The sequence below is a fragment of the Haliaeetus leucocephalus genome, unplaced genomic scaffold, assembly GCF_000737465.1.
Source record: "Haliaeetus leucocephalus isolate CR32 unplaced genomic scaffold, Haliaeetus_leucocephalus-4.0 Scaffold840, whole genome shotgun sequence".
NCBI classification, from domain to species: Eukaryota; Metazoa; Chordata; class Aves; order Accipitriformes; family Accipitridae; genus Haliaeetus; species Haliaeetus leucocephalus.
In genome coordinates, this window is record NW_010973276.1 from 2931391 (window position 1) to 2945708 (window position 14318).

At 36.3% G+C, this 14318-nt stretch overlaps 1 protein-coding gene across 1 annotated transcript; it reads left to right on the top strand.

Moving 5' to 3' along the window:
- The first annotated feature begins 1821 nt into the window (after positions 1-1821).
- Positions 1822-14110, top strand: RSRC2 (arginine/serine-rich coiled-coil 2). Its single transcript, XM_010582154.1, is given in 9 exon segments — positions 1822-1984; positions 2593-2636; positions 5274-5464; positions 6589-6732; positions 10455-10577; positions 10678-10757; positions 11385-11617; positions 12841-12930; positions 13463-14110. Coding segments are annotated over 9 exon segments (1248 nt in total). The 3' UTR covers positions 13643-14110.
- Positions 14111-14318: the final 208 nt, after the last annotated feature.

The window sequence follows — 14318 nt, forward strand, 5'->3', positions numbered from 1 at the left end:
AAATAATGAGGCTGGTAGCCTTGGAAAATGTGGCAGTGGGCTCAATTTCAATTGGGTTCTATGTTTAAAAACCCAGTTAACTTAGATTGTTAGCTGGTGTTCTCCTTATCTTTCACAAGTTCCTTGGAAATGTAAATTTATAGAAGTCTCAAAGTTCTTTTGAAACTTCTGCTAGCTGAGTCTTTTGGAAACCTTAGATGGAGAAGTGAGGGACTGAGTAGAAGGGGGGGGGGAGTGTAGATAAGCAGATGATGGGTAGATGTGGAATGCTAAGGATTGTGGTGGTGAAGATCACAAGTAGGGGAGTCAGTTCCTACTCTTTATCTAATGTTCTGAAGTTTTCAGGGTGGTGGGTGGTGTATCAATAGTATTCAGTGTCACTGAGACGATAGTTAAAGCTACGCTGCAGATGGGCTCTTAAGCGGTCAGTGCTGTTGTCCATATGCCGGTGTGTTTTGAACTAGATATCGGTATACCATGTGAATGGAGAAGTGAACAGCTGCTTTATCTCTCTTAAAGGGATTTTACTGTAGATATATCTTTGTACAGATGCAAATTAATAAAGAATTGTGCAGACTAAACGCTAGTAGCTGAAATAGAAATCCAAAGATTTACCTGTAGCATGTTATGAAGAAAGTCTACCATTAATACACAATATATTAGTGACAATCTGTAATATCTGTTGTGGTTTAAGAAAAACTAGCAGCTTTGTTTTCAAAGTAATGAATGTAAATCAGCATTTGAGAGCTTTTCACATTTCTTGTTCAGTTTGGAAATAAAACTGCAGCTGGTAGAAAACCATGCAAGTTAGTCATCTGCTACACTAAAATATCTTCATGAACAGCTTTTCTGGGCCAAATTATCTCCTTAGTGAAATCTTCTGCAGCCACACAATGGTCAGAAGGTTTGATTATAACTGCCATTTATATGATCAGAACAAGAGACACCAATGAATCTATAAAGGCACTAATGAAAGCACATTCACCTTCTCAGTGTGTACTTTTTCCGTTCTGTTCCTTTCATTGCATTGTATGCTGGTTGTACACATTTACTTCTCCCAGCTTTGAATCACAAAGCAGTCTTGACTGCTCTACACATGGTAAGTTTCTGGGTTTAGTCCTCCTAGATCAAGGTTTAAAAGGAATGGAGGGAACATCTTGGCTTTTGTCATCTAAGAAAAATGTGATACAGAAATTGCTGGGACAGGTGAATGTGACCTATATGTACTCTCATGCAAATACACATTTTTGCATAGAGATACTGTTTGAAGTTTTTCTTATTCCAAAGTTAGCTGTCTAACACTAGTACAATATACCTCATTTCATTTCTCTTCAAAGTTCATTCTGTACTTCAGAATACTGTGGGGGGTTTGTGCTGTGCCTCAGTAATGTCCTAACTTGTGAGGTGACTTAGATCTGTTGGGACAACATTGACCTTAAGTAACCTTAGTCATGTAAATGTTAAAAGGTAATTGACCTACAAACAGCACCATTTAGCGAAAACTGTGGATCAGAGTTTAGGCTTACTGATATTCTCAAAAGCGCGTGGAAAAAGTAAAGTGCGGTCTAATGTAGTGGGAGAGCAAAATGTTACTATGTATTAGTTGTCTTTTAATAAAGTCTTGAAAAAATCAATCTGTATGCAGTTACACAGTTCACTGCAAGTCTATCAAGCTATTGCTTAACTAATAATGGGGTGGCTACTCAAGAGATTGTCTTTACAGAAAATAGTTCTAAGTGTGTCTTCAGAGGAAGAACTAAGTAAATAGTTTATCTTGTTTTTCAGTCCTAAGTTTTTGGGTTTTAAACTTTCTGTCCTCACATGTAGGGTAGTGATACAGAACGAGATGGAGTAGCCCCAGAAAAGTCCTCTCCAGAAAGAGAAAAGAAAAAGGAACAATCAGATGCCTCTAGTTCTCCCAGAACATCAAAGCATCATTATTCAAGATCACGCTCACGGTCAAGGGAAAGAAGACGGAAGTCAGGTATGGTCTTCATAAAAGCAAAGTTGCTTAGTAATGTTCTGATCTGTGCTTGTAGAACTGAAATCTCTTTAAAGCCGTTTTGGAAAAAATGAACAGACTTAACTCTAGTAACTTGTTAGAATTGGGAAAAAATGAAGCTACTAATTTTGATTTTGTATCTTAAGTGTGTTCTATTGAAACTTTTCCATTTTAATGGTAGAAGTGCTAAGGAAAAAGGTCTTGTGAATGTTCGTTCACAAGATGATGGATGGGAGTGGACAGGGGACAACACCAAACAGAAAACCATACTACTTTGTCTTCGTTTTAATTACATATGCTTAGGCTGGGATACTTTTTCATGGTTGTAACAAAAACAAAGTTACCTGGCTGAAGAATGTGACTGGAGTAAGACATGGGCTGGTTTTTCGTTGTCAGAGCATAAATAAAAGCAAAGAACTGGGAGTAACAGCTAGAGTTTGCTTTCTGCAGTAGATATTCAAATAGTGCTGTTTGTTTTCTAAATCTGTTCTTGACTTTTGGGGGTGGAATAACTGAAAGGAACAAGAAAGATTATAGCCAGCTGGTCTCCTCTTTAAGTTGGTAAATAACAATAATGCTTTCTCCTCCAGATACTGAAGGAAGAAAACACAGAAGCCGGAGCAGAAGCAAAGAGGTAATTAACACTTTGTAGCGTTTAGGTAATTGTACAGTACATCTTTAAAAGTATCTTGTAGTAATGCACATATGTGTAAACGTATATAAATGACTTTATGGTAAGTACAAGAAATTGGAAACTTTAAGCTTAAAAATGGATATGGAGATCCTTTCATAGTGAAGCATGATTGCAGCCATCATGTTGACAAGGTAATAGTTTTATAGAAAAATGCTTTCAGAAACTAGTAACTTAATGTTTGTCTTTTTTTTTTTTTCTTTTTTTTTGGAAACAGCCAAAAGAAAGAATTCATGTGGAGAAGTAGAATGGTGTTCTTGATGACTTTCACAGAGCTTCCATTAACCAAAAGCCTTGGGTGGCTTTATTCCTGGCCAATGTTCAGGACTCTGTGATACATGCCCACCTACTTAAGTATATTAAAAATAATTCCCCACCTGACCAAGCTCTGTTTATTGCATCCTTTAATTGTAAAGACTGTCATAGCTTGACAAGCTGAGTCAGCTGGAAACATGACAGTAGGAGCAAAAATTCCAGAGGGCTGTCTCTTTTAAAAAATAAATAAATACCTGTGTGTATATATAGGGGAGTGAGAAGAGACAGCATCAGTAATACCTTGAAAATAACTGGCTTACACACCAGAGAGGAGATGAAATGAGCAAACCAGGAGCATTGAAATAGTCACAAAGAAGTTTAAGCTGTGTGGGGCAATAGCAGGCTGGGTCAGATGAGGGACTTTTCAACTTTTAACCCGGGTCAGTAACTTCTCCTTCCCCCTTTCCAATGGAAGCTCTGTTTAAAAAAGGAGGAAAAAAAAAAAAAGGAAAAGAAAAATAATCTAGGAGAGTTTTTGTGAAATTGAATATATTGTTTAGCTCACATGATAACATTTCTATAATAAATCATACTCAGCGTGCTAATGCGCGAAGAGACTGAACTGAAGACGCTGCAGACTCAGATAGCAAAATTATAAGCCTACTTCATGATAAGGTAACTATTAGTCATTCAAACTCATATTTCCCTTAAAAATATCTTAAATCCGTTATGGGATATAATGGTGGTTTATTACTAAGTGTGTGCCTGGAAGACGTGATTTAAAAAAAAAAAAAAAAAATCTCTTTTTAATGTTTAAAAAAAAAAAAAAAGTCCTCGCTTAAAATTATGTCCAGTGTTTTGCCATGCTGTTGGATCTAATCTTACACAATTTATTTAGCAATTTCTAAGTTTCACAGAGTGAACAGATAAGGAACAATGTCCCACAGTAGATTTACTGTGTTCATTCATTTGCAAGATTAAGCTCTTTGTAGACTAAATACTGAATATCAGTAATTATTTTTAATATGTATATTGGAACAGCGACTTACGTAAAAACAAAATTAATGTACAGGTTAACATCTCAAACTTCAGATGTGTTTTTTATGTAACAACTGATTATTCAAGGAGTTAAGAATAAAATACTGTAAGAGCAAAAATATATAGCATTATTGTATACTTGAAGAACTATAATCAAATATATTTAGAAACATATATATTAATAAGCAGTTAGAAAGGCTTGGGTAAATGGGTATAAGCTAATTATAGCATCTTCTTCAGACTTGTTTCTTTTGAGAGAGAGAGTTATGATTATAGGAAAGGTCTTACGAGTAGTTAACAGATTTAGATAAGCAAAAAAACGCACTGAAGAATTGGGTTTTGGTCTAAAATGAATGTATCATGCTTAAATGGTGACTTGAAACAAAACATTATTTAACCTTAAGACTTAAGTGTGCTATGCTTTTGTGCTAGAAAGTTTTCAAAATAAACTGGATATATTAAGAAAAGGTGTTGATGTCATGACTTAGTCTCTAAGGAAAACACTGGCAAAAATCAGGCCTGACCTTGCTAAGTATTTTTGGCATTGCGGCTATAAAAAGGAATCTTTTTTTAAGAGGCACTGCAGGAAGAAATTGCAGTATAGTGGAGCAGCATTTCTTTAATTTAAAACTATTGTGGGAGGTCTCAGAGTGATGCATGTTAGTTTTAAATACTAAAAATGGGATGACAACCATGTAACTTACTGCTTTTTAAAAACTGTCGGAAGTTACTGACTGAGGAGAGTTTTGCTCTAAAAATTAGTTACCTAATAATGGATAGAAAATAGTTTTAGTGCTAAAAGCAAGATAGTACATGTCTGCAACTATGTTTGGATTTTAGTAACTTTCTACCTGGTAGGCTTAGGCAAATACTAAATATTCACTCCAAATTGAGTGTGTGTATATATATGCATGTTAATAAATTGTCAGGTACTTCAAGATAGATACTTCTTGTGTGTTTGGAATGGAGACAGTAACTGAGAATGACAGTTGTTTTTGTTACAATGCTGTGAACTCTTATGTGGAAACACTGTAAAGATACCTTGATGGGTGCTTTAGAAATCCTTTAGAAAGTGGGGAGGAGGGAAAAGGGGGAAAAATGATAGTGTGCATTTGCAACTTTGGATAGTTGGTGACATTAGGTAAAATAGCCATCACTCATGATTGAGTCACGCTCCTAAGGTTACTAATGTTGCATCACAACTTATCATTTTTTGTCTTCTGATACCCATACTAACTCTCTTTGTTGCACTATTTTCCTGAAAGAACCAACTTCTTCTTAAAACAGGCAAGAAGACATGAATCCAAAGAGAAGTCCTCCAAGAAGCACAAATCTGAAGACCACAATGACAAAGAACATTCTTCTGACAAGGGAAGAGATAGCCTAAATTCATCTGAAAATGGTGAGGATAGACATAAACGCAAAGAGAGAAAATCATCAAGAGGGAGGAGTCATTCAAGATCCAGGTCTCGTGAAAGGTAAGTTGTTTTACATGATTATTCTCTTTAAGTGCATTTGCAAAAGCAATGTTTGGAATTTGTGTAGACTTCTGAAGTACAGCTCGATTATATTACTGATCTAATTTAACTCTAAAGCATCAGTTTATATTGCACGTTTCAGTTTTCGTTGGGTAGCGCATTTGACGCTACTTTTTTTTTTTCAGATTGGTTCTGAGTAAAAGTACAAAATATCTCTAAGGCTTTATATAGGTGATCTGTCTCATGTTTATAGTTAGCTTACAGAGTATAGAAAATTTATAAACAGAGTGTATTAAATGTTCCCTGTTTTCAGTGACGGTAAAGAAAATACACCTTAGCAATGTCATGGCTTTTTACCTCCTAAATCAAGAGTTTATCCAGGGACAATGCTGTCTAAGCTGCCTTGCACAGTAGGCCACCTAGCACACTTGTGGTAGGAGAATTGCTTGGGACAAAAGAGGTTGCTGCCAGCAGAACTTTTCAGCAAGTTCGGCTCATAGCTGAGGGATCTGTAGCAAACATGATAGCAAGGAACAAGCTTCAGCTAATGAGGGAGCATGTGTGACTCACAAGCTGAAATGTGGGCATCTCTTCCCTAAGGTATGGGAGTACTCAAGGCCAGGCTGGATGGGGCTTTGAGCAACCTGGTCTAGTAGAAGGTGTCCCTGCCCATGGCAGGGGGGTTGGAACTAGATGGTCTTTAAGGTCTCTTCTAACCCAAACCATTCTGTGATTCTCTGAATATCATGGGGAGGAGGAGAGTATTGTTGCCTTGAATTCAAGACTCATGCATCAGATTAGTTTGGCCATGTATTTGTTTTGAGATGTACACTTTTATGAGCAACTAAAAATAGCTATATTGATGAGTATGACTGTTTACATAAACTCTGTGTAACTCACTTGTCTGTTGTGGCTGGTGGTAGTGTTTGGTTCCTTTACCATTTCATCTCCTGGTCTTACAACTTAAACTGTTCCAGGCATGAACTCTTCCGTGTGTAGTTTGCAGTCTCCCCACCCTGCCTGATGCATTTTGCCCTGTGGTGATGAACCTGTATGTAAGTCCTTAAGTAGAAGCTGAATTTAAACATGAGAATATATGTAAGAATTTTGGACATGTGTTTCAGACGTCATCGTAGTAGAAGTCGTGATAGGAAAAAATCCCGATCTCGCAGCAGAGAGAGAAAACGACGTATAAGATCTCGTTCTAGATCAAGATCTAGACACAGACATAGAAGCAGAAGTAAAAGCAGAACTAGGAGTAGAAGCAGGTGAGTGTTACCTTCCATATACGCTTAGTGGTGTTTGGTTGAATGTTCTGTGACAGGCTGATGTATAGAAAAATAATGGGTTTGCCAGTTAATGTTTATTCAGTGTAACTAAATGTGTTTGGCTTTTTCTCAGCTGTTTTGATATAGTGGGTTAAGGATGACTATGCATACATTTACAGAAACATTTCTCCTAGGCAGCTTAAATGTCTCAGATTCTTGGCTTTTCATAGCATGATTCTTGCTAGTAATTAGAAATGCTTTACTAGTTATTTTGTGGGTATCTTATAAAACCACCATTTTAGAACTTCTGACTGATAAAATAGAAGGAAAGTAAATAATATTTTGCCTAGGAATGATTACCACAGTTCAAGCTCTTTTTGGCTTCTTAGACCACAACTAAATTTACTATTTTAAATAGGATATTTAAATGATACTTAAGTGGGAAAAACTGAAGAATAACATACAACTAACCCTTTCATGTGTTTGATACGAGAGTAGTGTGGTTGGCAAATCACTACTTTAAAAATACTATAGTATTTATCTCTGTGTATATATCATAAAAAGGAAGTTTAACTGGGAGTCACTGGCTGCCATAGCAGATACACTGATCAGAAGCTAATCCTGATCAGCTCCACAAAGTTCATTTAAAAATTTGTCTTGTCTGTTAACTAGCATGGTTAGTGTAGTGTTAAGGTGAATTTTGAGTCAGATGGACTTTCTGATCTGAATGTACTATTCTGTGTTAGTGATTACTAACTCCTTTTTGTCAAGTTCAACAGGAGAATATTTATCATGTTAATTTTTCCTCCCTATCTTGGGTGTCTCCATTTCTTCCTTAAACTTAAATTCTAGAAGCACAGATTGAAACACTCTAGCTAGATAGATACTGGCTTATTCTGGGTCTGTTTGACAGAGTTGAGATCCATGCTTCACCTGGAGTATGCTAGAGTTGAGGTTTTCATCACTGTATAGAAGTTGATGTTTTCCAATACTGATGAATCATTCAGTATTTTGGTGTAGAGTTCTGAGTCTATTTGTATGTGTTAGCTTTGCATTCTTAATGCCCTGTAGGATTTTCTGAATGAGTAAGCTGAAATATGACTTAATGACTACTACAGTTGTGTTTTTCCCCTCCTACTTGTTTAAAGTAAAACATGTACTTTGAATGCAAATTGGTGTCCCTTCAGAGCTCCCAAGAAAGTGTTGCCAGTGTTCCAGTTCATTTAGTAGTATTTTCACTAGAGTATTTTAAATTGCATATTTAAAGGATGTAGAAGTTGGTTATGACTACTCAACATTACAGTGGATCATTGGAGACTTTAGAATATAGCACACTCATGTAATGCTACAACATCACTTGTGAAACTGTTAAGAAGACTTCTTTCTGAAGAACTAGTTGAATTACATGGTTTGTGTCATATTTTATTTTGGTGTGCACTTTATACCAAACTTTCAGCTGGGGTGAGTAGAGCTGGGTCTCCAGTTGGGTATACACTTTACTTGCATTTAATGGTATTTAAGCCACCTTTAGCATGATGTGTAAGGCTTCGGTTCCCCATTATTTTCAGTTATTACAGATGATGTGCATTTACTGTTTCTAAAAGTCACTTTGAACGTTCTGCGTTTAATGGCTCCATGAAAACTTCACATCCCAGAATAGTTTTCTGCTTCTGCAGTGTAATTCACATTACCTAAAACAGAACAGCAAATGTGGGAAGAAAAAGTAAGGGAGCTTAGGAATTTCTTCAGCTGGAAACATGCCTTGTTGGATAGTGATGGACATACTGCAAGAATCAATTTCTTTTTGGTACTGTTTTTGCCTCGCAAATCCTAGAGAAGGAAAATAAGTGAGGCATAAGTCTTTTTTAACAGTAGCTAGAACACTTCATCCAGTTGTGGGCTTAGGTGAAGCCTTTGGGAAGAGAATTGTGGGGCAAGCCTCAATGAAAACTCTTCACAAACCAGATAAACATGATGTGGAAACCTACCCTGTTAAAACTCAACTGTGAAATGAATTCCCTCATTCATGAAATACAATATTTGTTGTGTTACAGTTAACAGGCTATGACAGAAGCATTTGTAAATAGTAGAGCTTGAGCTTCTCTTGATGGTTCTTTGCATAATCTCAAGCTCATGTTTTCAAGTGATCTGTCCTCACTAGCATTTAAACTATAATCTTTTTGTTCTGTGAGCGTGTAGACCCTCCTGGCAGTTCTTTTTTAGCATGGCTCTGATTAAATGCTAGGTGGAAAACATGACACCATCTGCTTGTTTCAAATGGAAATACTTAAATACAAAAGCTCAAATATTTATTTCCTTGATGTTTACCAGTGCAATAAAGCATCAGACCAAAGACAAGACCAAACTACAATAGTCAGCACGGGAAAAATGAAGGTATCTTTGAAACATGCATTACATCTTATCTCAGGAATGCAGATCTGTCACTTCCCAGTGCCTGAATCTGCATCTTGTCATCTTCTATGAAAAGATAAGTTTTGCCTCCTTTGTATTCTACCAGATTTGTCATGTAAACAAGGATCACTTTTTGTAACTTCAATCTACGTTTCATGATGTTTGTAGATGCTGCCCAAGTTGCAAGCAGAAGAAACAGAATATCTGAATGCCATTTAAAGTGGCTGTTGTCAAGTTAACTATTATCTCAAAAGGTTGATAATAACATTTAAGTATAAAATTGCAGAAACATCTTTGTGCATCTCAACTTACTGTTTATGGCAAATCTGGGAAAAATGTGAGTGATATCTCCTGTAATTTAAGCTTTATTGGACACTTCCAGTATCTGTGACTTCCTTGTTTAAAACATCAGTGTCACAGGCTTAAACAGGGATAAAGCGTATCTCTTGTAATGTAGATATTAATGGTCCTGGCAAAGAGAAACACTGCTAATAGTACTTTACATGTGTATTTTGCGCAGCTGTTGCTTAGATGGGACTAGATGTATATGTCAGAAGAACAAGTTCTACTAGTGAGGATGTGGGGAGAAGGTTACTAAAGGAGAAATTAACTGAATATTTTAATATTTTGCTTAAAAATACATATTACTGGATTCTTTTCAGATTGTCAGGCTCCAGATAATGCATGCTTCATAGTTGTCTGCACAGTACCATCCTTCTCAAGAGCAAATGAGACAAATCACATGTGTTTAAACCAGCTCTCCCATTTAGCTTGATAGCCTCCCTCAAACAGTTGTCCAAAGCACATTTAGGGAAGAGTATACAGAAGGGAGAGAAATACTAATTTCCCTAAGTGCTATTCCAGTTCTTAAATCAGGCCTCTTCAAAATGCTCATTTTTAATATTATAGTGCTGTGAGGTCTTTTATGGTTTTAAAGCATTCTTGCAACTTGATCCATTTTACAGTTTTCTTGCAATTGACTTTACTGAAAGTTACACGATGTTTTTTTCTTGCCAGGTTTTAGAATTAAAATCTCTAGAGCAGATCTATTTGTTCTAAACACTAAGTATAAGAGGGTAAATGAATACCCAGAATTACACATGCCGTTACATCTTGCAGTTGGAAGTCTTGGGTTTTAGCTCTGTCTTGCTACAAGGCAAGTGTGACTGTTACACTGTTACAGTATAATCTCAGAGCTGTCCAAATTAATCATCAGGCAATTTTTCAGAGTTGTGATCAAACACATTAAGAAATGTTAAGGTATATATGTACTTTCATTGTTTTAGCAATTCTGTTAAATTTGGTTACAGAGAGCGAAAGAAAAGAATTGAAAAGCCCCGAAGGTTCAGCAGGAGTCACAGCCGGAGTCCGAGTCCACCACCTTTTCGGGGACGAAATACAGCTATGGATGCACAGGAAGCATTAGCCAGAAGGTCAGAAGTTGTTATGATTTTGATGATATGTGATGTAAATAAGCTGCTGCTGTTGACTTTGCTTGTCTAAATATTTTTATTCTCATGTACTTACTTCTAGACTGGAAAGAGCAAAGAAGCTGCAAGAACAGAGAGAGAAAGAAATGGTTGAAAAACAGAAGCAACAGGAAATGGCTGCAGGTAGTCCATGTATATTATATTAATTCCCAAACAATAGTGTGAGTGGAAGATATTGTAGGCTTATGTGCTGAGTATTACAGTCCTGTTGAACAAATGTGCAGGTTGTCTTTCTTTGTATAATTGTTAACTTGGTCCGTATATAAGAACCACAACTAGAACTAGGAAGCATTTGGAAAAAAAAACCCAAACCAAACAAACAAAACAAAAAAACCACATAAAACCCCAACAAAAACGATCAGGATTTCTTGCCACTTATTGAGTATGCAACAGAAATGTTGTATGTTAGGCTGGTAAATGATTTCATGATGGTCATTGGACCCTTCTTTTATGCATCATTAAGCAAGAGCTTGAAAGCTATTGCCAGCTCAGGGTTATTTAGAAGCATGAGGTACATTAGTTTCACTTTTAGTTCTGGTTTATTAAAACCCTTGGAGACTTGTTTCTTAATTACAAATATCCTGTATTTTTATCATGCATTTGTTATTCAGACATTTTCAACTTATTTCTGATAAAAAGGGAGTGTTTGGGAGTTTTATTTGTTGATTTGGGGGGCGGGATGTTGTTTGTTTTCTTTTTCAAAAGAAGTCAGAACTTACAGTCTTATAGCAAGTTACCTTTCTTCTTCAGCGGCTGCAGCCACTGGAGGTTCCGTTATTAATGTTGCTGCCCTTCTGGCATCGGGAACACAAGTGACTCCTCAAATAGCCATGGCAGCTCAAATGGCAGCACTGCAAGCAAAAGCACTAGCAGAGACTGGAATAGCTGTTCCTAGCTATTATAACCCAGCGGCAGTGAATCCAATGAAATTCGCTGAGCAAGAGAAAAAGCGGAAGATGCTTTGGCAAGGCAAAAAGGAAGGGGTAATGTTGTCTTTTCTTACTTTCATAAAACTTGTTTGGAAACATTTTGTACTCACACAGTTTAAGGATCCTTATTAATGTTATTTCCAGCAAAATTACTGTCATGCCTGTTCGGCAGTTTCCCTATTAATAGCAGCCCAAGGTAAAACTTCAGGAGTGAAAGGACTAAGATAACTAGACCTTCAGTGGCAAATGGTTGTGACACAAGCCTTAGGAAAACCCCTAATGTCATAAAACTTACGAGGTATAATTAGATCTTAATGTTACTTCTGTCAGTTTACCTACAACTTACAACTAAATATCAGATACGGGTGGTCTATTTTTACTGAAAAGTGATGGCTAAGGTATAGAGCTGTAATTGGCTACTCCTTTCTGTGACTGTAGAGATTTTTTCCTTTGCTGGTTGTATCGTGTCCAATTCCAGGCTTCAAAAACAAGTCTGCTAACCTTGCTAGGAACTTCTCAGGAGTAGGATAATGCATTACTAACACTAACAAAAGTTGCAAAAAGCCTTCAGGCTTTTTGTGTCAAATAAATGCTCTTGCAGTTAGTTAGTCAAGTATAGGCCTCCAAATGAAAAAGGCTCCTGTGGCAGTTGCTTTTTCAGAAAGTTGCTGGTTTTGAGTACAGGTTTTAACTGGTGATACTATGGAAAAAATGGTGCTCTAATATTTGTATTTTTGTCTTTCGATATGCTAGTATAGAAGTGTGTTTGTTACATTAATTATCACCATGTGTCTGTTATGTAACAAGCTTACTTAGGTTTTCACAGACCATTTCGTAAGATGTGAAAAACTGAAACTGGTTCATGTGGCATTGATGGGAGATGAAAGGGAGGGAAGAAGAAACCTGGATGCTAGGCAGTTCTTCCTGAATTGTGCTTTATATTGATTAATTGGAATAAGCAAATTCGTTTTTTCTATAATTCACTTGAAGCAATGCATTCTGACAAGGTTTCCAAACTTTATGGAAGTGAGTGCAATCTACCCAAGTAAAGAATATGCCTCCATTTTGAAACCTATGGTTAAGCAGATGTCCCTTGCAAAGAGTTTCTGTGAGGATGCTGCAGGAATGTCAAATGTGACTTGGAAACCTTTTCCTTCCAGCTGTGCTAGCACTGCACAATGGGCTTATTCTTAATACTGCTTTTTTGCTTGCTACTGTATTGTGATATTAATGGAAACTTACGTTAAAAGTTGATATATCTTTTTTAACTTGCACAGGATAAATCACAGTCTGCAGAAATATGGGAAAAATTAAATTTTGGAAACAAGGACCAAAACGTCAAATTCAGAAAACTCATGGGCATTAAGGTAAAGAGTTCTGAATGTGTAATTAAGTTTATTAATTGTAGGATAGTGATTTCTTTTTTTATTTTAAAGTGTACCTTAACCAGTAAAGATGTTAGTGAACCTGATACTACCTGATGTAATTAAGAACTTTAAGTATTTCTCATTAAAGTCACAAGCAGCATCTAAATTTGAATTCAAATCAAATTCCAGAATTCCATTATGTTTCTGGCTAACAAGGCAACTGTTATGATCCATAACAACAGTGGTAACTAACCAATATTCATAATGTTATAAAACAGTATTGCTTTGTATAGATAGTTGGAGACATTTATTGGAATGAGTTAGAACAAGGAACTGGTTGAAGGTCTCTACATGTTTCTTGACAGTGAGAGGGAAGCTATGCTGGAATGTTCCAGCAGTAAAACCAAATGCTTGAATTCTTACTAGCTTTTGAAAACTACAAAGCAAAATTCTTACATTTAGGACACCTGTAGTATATGAAAACACCACTTCCTACACACCTAATGTTTGTTTTCCTCTGTCTGGTTTCTAGAGTGAGGATGAAGCTGGCTGTAGTTCCGTTGATGAAGAGAGTTATAAAACGCTGAAACAACAGGAAGAGGTTTTCAGAAATCTAGATGCACAGTATGAAATGGCAAGATCACAGACTCATACGCAAAGAGGAATGGGATTGGGGTTTACGTCTTCAATGCGAGGAATGGATGCAGTTTGAAAAAAAAAAAAAAAAGGCAGTTTTAAAGTTTGGGACTATGGAAGGTTCTTGTTCAAATGTTGGGTCCTTGTTCACCAAAAAGCTAGCATTCTAGCTTGCATGGGTGTTGCATTGACTTTAATTTATTGAAAAATACAATTTTTTTTGTAAATATCAGATCAGTGATACTGGTGTTAGTGTTGTAATCAGGTTATACCCACTTCCATTAAACTTGACAGAACTATAGGAGGACAGTATTTTTTAGTTAAAGTTCTACTTTTCAAACCAAGCAGCAGATGGGATAAACTCATACATGGATATTTCGTGTCCACTGTCTTGTGTACTTTTGTACTTTAACCTTGTACAGTTATTTGCAATTCTTGAAACATGAAAGAAACATTGTGTAGATGTTATTTAGCGGTCTGGGCCAATAGGCACATAATCCAGTGCAAAAAAATCTGGTTAATAATAAAGACATTTTTTCTCTAAGGTCTTATTTTACATTAAGTTGTCTTTTGGGCCAAACTCTAAGGGAGCTAATTAAGGTATGTCAAGAAAACTTGAGAAGTCAGAAATAGAGTGTTTGTTTTGCTTTGCTTATTTTGAAGTAAGTTTTTCCTAAAATAAGGAGGTTTGCAGTATGGAGCACAATGCATGGTGATGAATGCTGAACTTGTTTTGTGTTTGTTGGGTTTTT